The sequence below is a fragment of the Rhincodon typus genome, chromosome 25 (genome assembly GCF_021869965.1).
Source record: "Rhincodon typus isolate 14 chromosome 25, sRhiTyp1.1, whole genome shotgun sequence".
Classification (NCBI taxonomy): Eukaryota; Metazoa; Chordata; class Chondrichthyes; order Orectolobiformes; family Rhincodontidae; genus Rhincodon; species Rhincodon typus.
Window position 1 is genome coordinate 38,565,103 of NC_063356.1, and position 10,959 is coordinate 38,576,061.

The 10,959-nt window shown below is 45.3% G+C and overlaps 1 protein-coding gene across 1 annotated transcript in view; it reads left to right on the forward strand.

Moving 5' to 3' along the window:
* Positions 1–962: 962 nt before the first annotated feature.
* LOC109918782 (F-actin-monooxygenase MICAL3-like) overlaps positions 963–10,959 on the forward strand; it is a 46,274-nt gene continuing 36,277 nt past the window's right edge. Inside the window, exons 1-4 of the mRNA XM_048611845.1 lie at positions 963–986; positions 1,296–1,553; positions 6,781–6,896; positions 9,691–9,817. Coding sequence (XP_048467802.1) covers positions 963–986; positions 1,296–1,553; positions 6,781–6,896; positions 9,691–9,817 — 525 coding nt within the window. The remainder of the gene's footprint in view (positions 987–1,295; positions 1,554–6,780; positions 6,897–9,690; positions 9,818–10,959) is intronic.

The window sequence follows — 10,959 nt, forward strand, 5'->3', positions numbered from 1 at the left end:
CCAGACCTGCTGAGCTTTTCCAGCAACTTTGTTTTTGTTTCATCCTCACCTGTGATGACCTGTCTAGTGAATGAGAAGCAGAAATCCTGACCAGCTTCTTCTGGCCTGAAATTATTGTTCCTTTCATTATGGTTGAGTGGGGTATCTAGATGGAATGGTGACCTATCTTGGGACGTCCGTCCTTTCAATATTAGCCATTTCAATTGGAGCAATGCCAAAACAGCAATGTCAGAAATCACACGACACCAGGTTATAGTCCAACGGGTTTATTTGAAAACACGAGCTTTCGGAGCGTAGCCCTTGCTTGTGTTTTCATATAAACCTGTTGGACCATAACCTGGTGTTTTGTGATTTCTGACCTAGTCCACCCTAGTCCAACACTGGCACCTCCACATCAAAACAGCTATGAGCAGAGGTTCAACTGGGAGGGATAAGACTAAAGTTGAAAAATATCATGGAGCAATTAGCCTAGAATGTTCCTCAGAATTTTCTTTTCATACTTATTTCATTTCTCCTCTCTCGAAGCAGCCTCTAGCATTTCCTCCAACCCTTTGGAATCTTCTGAGTAAAAGAATGACTGTTTCGCCCCAGTCTCTAGCGCTGTCGCTTATATCAGAGGTCCTGGGAATGGTCAATAAGTCAGTCTCCAAGATCCTGACTAACTTTGGTTGAAATCTTACCCAGCATCTCGTGTTACTGGCATACCTGCGTTTAGATTGTGGTCAGTCTCTAACTGGAATTGGTCAACACCAGCCTGTTTCAATCGTCTTTGAGTAAATCCCAGGATTAACTCACGCAGTTCAAAAGGGGATGCTCACCGAGTCGATGGAATTCCCGGAATAGATTGGTGGTATCTGCTGCCCTCCTTAGTGGTGTCTAGTCTGTGCCATGATGTCACTGAAGAGGGCCATCCATGGACAGATGCTTCCCCAGTCCTCTATTGACGATGCCAACTCTTAGTCATGGCACCAGAGGCTTTGGCAGAGGTAATACTGTACCAGACTAGGCAATGAGTATTTCACCAATGGAACCCCTGTACAATCTTCTCTTTGCTCAATATCGATGCTCACTGCCAACAGAGGAAGAGGCAGACTGGGTCATTTTCCTTTTGCCAGATAACCAAAGAGACTGAGGACAATGGTATCATCCCGCTGAGACTGATGTGTCTGGCTCAGTACAGAGTTCACGGAGAGCCACCTCCCCACCAAGCTATCTGCTACAGCTCTTGCTTCCCTCCCTTTGCTGCATTTTGGGTGATTTAACGGAATAACATGCCCCCGACCTCACTTTGACAGGACAAGCAAGACGCAGATTCCCTGCTGTCTCCGCAGAATGTCTGTTTGGAATCCCTCCTCTCCTACGCTCGGGAAGCTGCCAACTTTGCCACCAAGTACCAGCTTCCCCATCTGGAATTTGCCAAGAATCACCGCGGGGAGCCGGATGTGGCCATGTTTGACTTCACCTGCATGTACCGGTCAGAGAATGCCGCGCTGGTGAAGGAACGGCACGGACACCGGTTACTGGTCGCCCTGGTGGGAGACTGCCTGGTGGAGGTGAGTGTTTGGTTGTTACAAAAACACGGTTTGTTTATATTGGGGACCATCTGTTAGGATTGGTATACCCACTGGGGTTATTGGTGTCGGTCTGTCTACGGGGATCAATCCTTGCAGACAGACTGATCAGACATGTTACCTTTGGGCTGCCTGCATGCCGTTACAATCTCCATGTTCAAAACAGGGCCTGGGTTTAAAATGGCTCTGACTGATCGTCCCTGTTGTTCAGAAGAAATTTAGTCTTTGCTGGGTTGTTGTTTCATATGGACCAGTTGCTTTCTGCTACCCCCATATCAGCATTTGAGGGCAAACATCGAGGGCTGTTCCACCCAGTAGAAGTCTAACTCTTGATACCATATGCTTTGTAATATCTGATCCTCAGTCCCCTGCACCCTACCTTTCAGAAGGATCAAAAATCCAAATCAAAACAAGCAACAGTTTGGGGAAATTCTTCTTTGACTCTCATCTTCGGGAACAGAAATTAATTGAGGAGGTGGTGACTACATGAGCCAGCAGCTTGTTCCTGTGCTTCACTGCTGTAACATGGATCTGGCTTTGGACAATTGAAACTTGTACCACTTCCTCCTGCCTAGTCGATCTAAAATGAACAAAATGTCAACTCAAAAATCATTGATTCTCTTCATTATCATAAAAGACTTCAATGAAATACAGCTTAAGTCTACACTGCTTTGAAATAACATCAACTCTTTTGTCCCACCTTGATAAGTAAGCAATCAGCCTAGTGTTACTCCTCTGTTCCCTTTCTAAACCTCAAGATCGGTGAAAACATCATACAGTCGGTTCTGCTATAATGCGTGTTTCTTCAACACAAATGGGCTTTAACGCGATTGAAGAATTTAGACGGCTATTTGTAGAACACGAACTTTCCTTACCTGTATTGGCTATAATGTGATTCCGCCCCCTTTAGTTTAAAAGGCGCAGCTATTAAGCAATTTTCTTATAACGCGAGAACAGAACTATCGCGTTAAATCAGAACCGACTGTACTGTACTGTACAAGCTAATAGTTCCACAAATGGGCACCAACACACATTTGCGTTCCTGCTGCAGCAGGCCATTTGAAAATCAACTATCTGTAGGCCCAGGATAAGCTTCCTGGCAGGTTTAGCCTACAGAGGTAAACACGCCTCTTTGCCACCTTGCCTAACCCTCCCTCCCTTGCGCATTGATTTTGTAGGTGGGATCTTCACTGCATTAGTAAACTTTGTCTGCAAGTTGAAACAGTTCTCCACTTCCCTTTTCTGAAAGTGTCTTACTTGGGATAGGGGGTGGACAAAGCAGAGTGAATGACATATTGGTGATTCCTTGTTAGAACATAGAACATAGAACAGTACAGCTCAGTACAGGCCCTTCGGCCCACGATGTTGTGCCGAACTTTTACCCGAAACCTAAGGTCTATCTAACCTCCACCGCTACCTTATACTATCATCCATATGCCTATCTATTAGCCGCTTAAATGCCCCTAATGAGGCTGACTCCACTACCCTCTCCGGCAATGCATTCCACGCCCCTACCACTCTCTGAGTAAAGAACCTACCTCTGACGTCTCCCCTATATCTACCTCCATTCACTTTAAAACTATGCCTCCTCGTAATAACTACCTCCACCCTAGGAAAAAGTCTCTGGCTGTCTACTCTATCTATACCTCTGATCATTTTGTACACATCTATCAAATCGCCTCTCATTCTTCGTTGTTCTAAAGAGAAAAGCCCTAGCTCTCTCAACTTTTCCTCGTAAGACCTTCCCTCCATTCCAGGCAACATCCTGGTAAATCTCCTCTGCATCTTTTCCAACGCTTCCACATCTTTCCTATAATGAGGCGACCCGAGCTGGACACAATACTCCGGATGTGGCCGAACCAGGCTTTTGTATAGCTGGAGCATAACTTCATGGCTCTTGAACTCAATCCCTCTATTAATGAAAGCTAATGCACCATACGCCTCTATCTACCTGGGTGGCAGCTTTCAGGGAACTGTGAACATGAACCCCAAGATCCCTCTGCTCCTCCACACTGCCAAGAATCTTTCCGTTAACCCTGTATTCTGCTTTCAAGTTAGTCCTTCCAAAATGAATCACCTCACACTTTTCAGGGTTAAACTCCATCTGCCACTTCCTAGCCCAGCTCTGCATTCTATCAATGTCCCTTTGTAACCTAGAATGGCTCTCCACTCTGTCCACAACGTGACCCACCTTCGTATCGTCCGCGAACTTACTAATCCACCCTTCCACTCCTTCATCCAAATCATTTACGAAAATCACAAATAGAAGAGGACTCAGAACAGATCCTTGTGGTACACCACTCATAACTGAGCACCATGTTGAATATTTTCCGTCCACTACCACCCTTTGTCTTCTAAGGGTCAGCCAATTCTGAATCCAATCTGCCACATTTCCCCCTATCCCATGCCTCCTTACCTTCTGCATGAGCCTACCATGGGAAATCTTATCAAACGCCTTACTTAAATCCATATATACCACATCCACTGCTCCACCTTCATCCACGTGTTTGGTCACCTCTTCAAAGAATTCAATAAGGTTTGTGAGGCATGATCTACCCCTCACAAATCCATGCTGACTATCACGAATCAAACTGTGCCTTTCCAAGTGATCATAAATCCTGTCTGTCAGAGCCCTTTCCAATAATTTGCCCACCACTGACGTAAGACTAACTGGTCTGTAATTTCCGGGGTTATCCTTGTTCCCTTTTTTGAACAAGGGAATGACGTTTGCCTCTTTCCAATCTTCTGGCACTATACCCGTGGACAGTGAGGACGAAAAGATCATCACCAAAGGCCCTGCGATCTCTTCCCTCGCTTCCCATAGAATCCTTGGATAAATCCTATCAGGCCCGGGGGACTTAGCTATCTTCAACTTCCTTAGAATTCCTAGCACATCTTCTTTACTAACATCAACCTCCTCTAGCCTACCTGCCTGTTTCGCAACGTCCTCCTCTACAACTAGGTCCCTCTCAGTTGTGAATACTGAAGAAAAGTATTCATTAAGAACCTCTCCTATCTCTTTAGGCTCTGTGCACAAATTCCCTTTACAATCCTTGATCAGCCCTACCCTTTCTCTGGTCATTCTCTTGTTCTGCACATACGTGTAAAAAGCCTTCGAGTTTTCCTTGATCCTATCCGCCAAGGTTTTCTCATGCCCCCTTATAGCTCTCCTAAGCCCTTTCTTCAGCTCCTTCCTGGCTAACTTGTATCCCTCTAGAGCCTTTTCCGTTCCTCTTTTCCTAAACCTTGCATAAGCCTCCTTCTTCCTCTTAACCAGTCGTTCGACCTCTCTCAAGAACCATGGCTCCCTCACTCGACCGCATCTTCTCTGCCTGCTAGGGACAAACATATCGAGCACATGAAGTATGCATTCCTTAAACAATCTCCACATTTCTGTGGTGCTCTTCCTTGACAGCATCTGTTCCCAATTTATGTTACCCAGTTCTTGCGTAACTGAATTGTAATTACCCTTCCCCCAATTATAAACTTTACCCTGCCGTATGTACCTATCCTTATCCATGACTATCGTGAAAGAAACAGAGTTATGATCACTACCGCCAAAATGCTCTCCTACCAATAGGTCTAACACTTGGCCCGGTTCGTTGCCAAGCACCAAATCCAAAGTGGCCTCTCCTCGTGTTGGTCTATCTACATACTGTGTCAGGAATCCTTCCTGAATGCACTGGACAAGATCCTCTCCATCTGAACTATTACAACTAAAATGTTTCCAATCAATATTTGGAAAGTTGAAGTCACCCATGACTACAACCCTGTGACTTCTGCACCTTTCTAGTATCTGCCTCCCAATCCGCTCCTCCACTTCTCTGCAACTATTAGGGGGTCTGTAAAAAAACCCCCAACAAAGTGACTGCTCCTTCCTTGTTCCTGGCCTCAACCCAAACTGACTCTGTAGACATAACATTCTCGAACTGCCTTTCAGTAGCTGCTATACTCGCCCTGACGAGCAATGCCACTCCCCCGCCTCTTTTTCCACCCTCCCTATTTCTTTTAAAGCATCTAAATCCCGGAACTTCCAACATCCATTCCTCTCCCTGAGTTACCCAAGTTTCTGTAATGGCCACAACGTTGTAGTTCCAAGTCCCGACCCATGCTCTAAGTTCATCCGCCTTATTTCTGATACTTCTTGCATTGAAGCATACACACCTCAAACCTTCTCAGTATCCGCAACTACGGTCCATTGACCGCATTTCTTTATAACCCACCTCACTCCCTGTTGTGTCTGTTGGAAGGCCGAATACCTCATCCTCTGAATTACAAATCCGGTTTCCCACCCCCCGCCAAACTAGTTTAAACCATCCCGTACAGTTCGAGCAAACCTCCCTCCCGGGATATTTGTGCCCTTCCGGTTCAGGTGCAATCCATCCTTACTGTACAGGTCCCACCTTCCCCAGAATGTGCTCCAATTATCCACATACTGGAAGCCCACCCTCCTACACCAGCCCTGTAGCCATGTGTTTAGCTGCACACTCTCCCTATTTCTTACCTCGTTTATCACGAGGCACTAGTAGTAATCCAGAGATAACTACCATGTTTGTCCGGATTTCAGCTTCCAACTTCACTCCCTGTACTCGTTTTTCATTCTCTGTCCTTTTTCTCCCTATGTCATTGGTACCGATGTGCACCATGACTGCTGGTTGCTCACCCTGCCCCTTAAGGATCTTGAAGACACGATCCGAGACATCACGGACCCTGGCACCCAGGAGGCAACATACCATCCTTTCATTTCGTTCGTGTCCACAAAGGGACCTGAGCCAAGCTAACAATAGCACTTTTTAAAGCCTTTATAGAATCCCAACAGTGCAGAAGGAGGCTATTTGACCCATCAAGTCCATCCTATCCCTGCAATCCTGCATTTCCTATGGCTAATCCACCTAACCTGCACGTCCCTGGACACTATGGGCAATTTAGCATGGCGACTCCATCTAACCTGCACATCTTTGGACTGTGGGAGGAAACTGGAGCACCCAGAGGAAACCCACACAGACACGGGGAGAATGTGCAAACTCCACACAGACAGTCACCCAAGGGTGGAATCGAACCCAGGTAGCAGTGCTAACCACTGAGCCACTGTGCTGCCTTATTCATGATCTTTCTGTAGTATGTCATTTACCATGACAAGGTAAACATACAAGTTGCAGAATGTAAATGAATGAGTTACCACGTGTTCCTGCAACTCTTTTATTTTCAGCCCTTCTGGCCATTAGGGACTGGCATTGCACGTGGATTCCTTGCAGCTTTTGATGCTGCGTGGTTAGTACGGAAGTGGAGTATGGGAATTCCCCCTCTGGAGCTCCTGGCTGAGAGGTAGGAGTGAAACAGCTTTGAATATATTGTCACTCATGTGCTTTTCATTCTGCCTAATTTTTCGTTGCGCTGACCATGGTTGTTTTTCTTAAAAGTGTGGAATTTCTTGCTCATTGTGAATGAAGAAATGCACCTGGATGGGCATGTAGACTAGGCTCAACTCAAGGCTCAGATGATCTTAGTGTCTGTATATTTGGTGGGAGACGGAGAAATCAAGCAGACTCCAAGAGACAATCCAAGAGACATTGCCCCTTAACATACAATGGCCATTACCATCACTAAATCCACTGCTATCAGTATCCTGGGAGACTGACTAAGAACAGAACTGGACTAGCGATATTAATATTTTGGCTGCAAGAGTGGTTAGAACCTAGGAATCCTGTGGTGAGTAACTCACCACCTGACTCCTCAAAACCTGTCAACCATCTATAAGGCACAAGGTTCTTTTTTTCACTCATGGGACGTGCGTGTCACTGGCTGGCCAGTGTTTATTGCTCATTCCTAGTTGCCGTTGAGAAGGTGGTGGTGAGTTGATTTCTTGAGCTGCTGCAGTCAATGTACTGTAAGTTGACCCACAATGTCCTGAGAGGGGGAGTTCCAGGATTTTAATTTAGTGACAACGCCAACATATTTCCAAGTCAGGACGGTGAGTGACTCAGGGGGTGGGGGGGAGCTTGCTGGTGGTGGTGTTCCCATGTATCTGCTGCCCTTGTCCTTATAGATCAAAGTAGTTGCGGGTTTGGAAGGTGCTGTCTGAGGATCATAGGTGAAGTTCTGCAGGGCATCTTGTAGATAGTACACACTGCTTCTACTGAGCATCAGTGGTGGAGGGAGTGAATGCTTGTAAATGTGGTGCCAACCAAATCAGGCGTGCGATGGAATACTTTACACTTGCCTGGATGAGTGCAGCCCCTAAGAAACTCAAGACACTTGCCACCATTCAGGACACAGCAGCTCACTTGATTAGTAGTTCAATTCACCATCTTTAACATCCTTCTACCTTCACCATCAATATACAGTGCCAGCAGGACATACCGTTTACAAAATGCATTGAAGCAACTCACAACGTTTCTTTGACAACACCTTCCAAAGCTGCTGACTCTGCCATCAGTGCCTACTGTTGGATAGGAATATCATCACCTGTAAGTTCCTTCAGTGTTACTGGGCCAACAGCATTGTGAACGTTCCAAACCCCAGAGGCTGCAACAGTTCCAGAAGGCAGCTCACCATCATCCTCTCTAATTAGAGTTGGACAATAAATGCTGGTCCAAACAGCAATGTCCACATTCTGTGAACAGATGTTCAAAGAAACTGCGCTCCTAAACTCTCCATTCAACATTGTGTTGGTGAATGTTGGGCGAGTTAGGCTTGGGCTATCTTGCGTATCTCAATACAGTTGCACAAAATTATATGTCTTCCTGAACTGCTGCAGGTGTAGAGGCACCCACAGTAATTTTAGGGAGGGAGTTCCAGGGCAATGATTCACCAACACCAAAGGATTTTGCAAGTGATGGTGTCCTTACACATCCGCTGTCCTTGTCTACCTCTCAACTGCAGCCGTTCAAGAAGGCAACTCACTGCCACCATCTCAATGGCAACTAGGAATGGGCCATAAATCCCAGTCCAGTCAGTGATGCAATATCCTATGAATGAGTAATAAGAAAGATGCTCTGCTCCAACCCCCAGTTTACATCTGATTCTTTGATCATGTACGTTCCAATAATCACCTTTTGTCTGCTTAGTGGATATTATGTTCCTTTGTCTAACTCCCTTATAATCATAAAAAATGGTCACCTCCTGGGTGAGGTGCTGAGAGCACTGTTTATGGAACCAGGCAGTGAATATGTAGTGGTGGAAGAAATGAAATGCTATTGGCAAATCATTATGCAATATCAGTAACTACTGGCCCAGACAGAGAGGCAACGCCATGGCTTCTGAGGTCTTTAAGAAAAGCTTGCATTGATATAGCGCCTTACACAATCTCAAGATGCATCAAAGCACTTTACAGCCAATAAAGTGAATTTGAATGTAATGAGCTCCACAAATTGCCGTGTGATAGTGAGCAGATAATCATCCCTAATGATTGGCCAGGTCATATTGCATCAGTTGCATTGACACCAGATAAGATCTCAGATCTCGGAAATGGGGAGTGCAGAGTCACTGTGTCAGCACCACTAAGGAAATGAGGCAGTGTTATTGCTGTCTATCAAGCCTAGATAAGAAGTCCTAATGAGAAATGGCTATTGGGCCTGTCAAATACAAATACAGATGGCCGTGTTTTGTTACAATACCTTGCACCATTTAATCTCATGAGGTTTCAAGTTACATTTCAAAGATGATCAAGCAATGGTGTATCTGTAAGAGGACCAGGTTAATTCTCTGGGAACAAGGATTGAAATCCCGCCATGTCATATAACATTTTATTAATAAATCTGGAATTGTAAAGCTAGTCTCAGTAATCTTGTGGAACTAAAATTGATTGTTTTTAAAACCCTTCTGGTTTATTAACCTTCTTTAGGGAAGGAAACCTCCCCATCTTTACCCATCTGATACATGTGACTCCAGACCCACAGCAATGTGGTTGACTCTGAACTGCCTGCTGTCAAGACCGAGGCAGTCACTCCATTCAAAGGCAGCAGGGAATGGGCAACAAGTGCTGGACTTTCCAGCAAAATGCATACTCTACGAAAGAATAAAAGAATTCTCATCTCATATCCTCTATTACGCAGCATGTTAAATCCAGTCAATATTGTCTCCTGTATGAAGTGTAATCTTATTGTATGTCCTTCTCCAGGGAGAGCATCTACCAGCTGCTGTCACAGACTACACCCGAAAACACAAACAAGAACATTAGTCAGTACAGTATTGACCCACTTACCCGCTATCCCAACCTCAACCTCAGCTACTTCAAACCTAACCAGGTATGTGCCTTACAGCATGCTCTGACAATGCTCATCAATTACACAGGGTCAGTAATGGACAGGAGGAGTCTTTGGCTTGTGATGCTCGGGAGAAGGAAAACCATCTATTTGCAACTAAGGACATTCCTCTCACTTGGAGGTTTCTGAATCTTTAGAATTCTCTTTCTGCAAAGGGCTGTGGATGCTCAGTTGAGGAATACATTCCTAATTGAGATCTGTATGTTTGTGTACTGTAAGGGGTTCAAGAGATATGGTGCTTGCACTGAATGGTGGGGCTGATCTACTTAAAGGTAAACTAGTCAGCCTGGTGAATGACACATTATGGTCCTTGTATGTTTCAAAATGGAGCTCCAGTACGCCCTATTCATTTCCAACGATTGCTATGTTTTTTTTAACTAGGTGTTTCCCCATGGAATGTCCCTCTTGAGAATCATATTGCTTGTTCTTACTTCTTCTATCCTTATGACTGTAAGTTTAAAAAGTGGCATAAGCCCTAATGATGAGTTCTTTACCTCATCTGATTAGATCCGCATTGTCACGTCTACTGTCCTGCGGAATGGGTCAAATAGAAGTCAAGAGAGGGACATTAACATTTGGGCTTTCAAGGGTTTGCTGCTATCCACAGACACTTGGGCTGCCCTCATGGGTTGCTGATGGTGTGTATTCCAGGGAGACTCTCACCCAACAAGGGAGAGCTACAGTGCAGCTTTAAAAGCAGCAAAGTACTATGAGAGTGGCACACTGACGTTTCTGTTCATGGGGAGTTGCCATGCAGCTTGTGATTTTTTTTTGTTTACTGTGGTGTTCCATTGCAGTTAGTCTATAATTCAGCTTCTCCCTATCTCGGTGTGATACAACAGCCTGGTTCGGTGACCTAAAACCTGGCCCCAGATGTCCATATTGTTGTGCATCTGCTGATAATATATTATTTGTAAGGACGGTCTGCAGGCTTGTGAAATAATAACTAACATTCAGGACCGATAGCAAGTCAAGGGCTCGTACCATTAAGACATCCCAGGTCAGGCAGCATCTACAGAAGGGGTAGTAAGAACTGCAGATGCCGGAGTCAGAGATAACACAATGTGGAGCTGGAGTAACACAGCAGGCCGGGCAGCATCAGAGGAGCAGGAAAGTTGACGTTT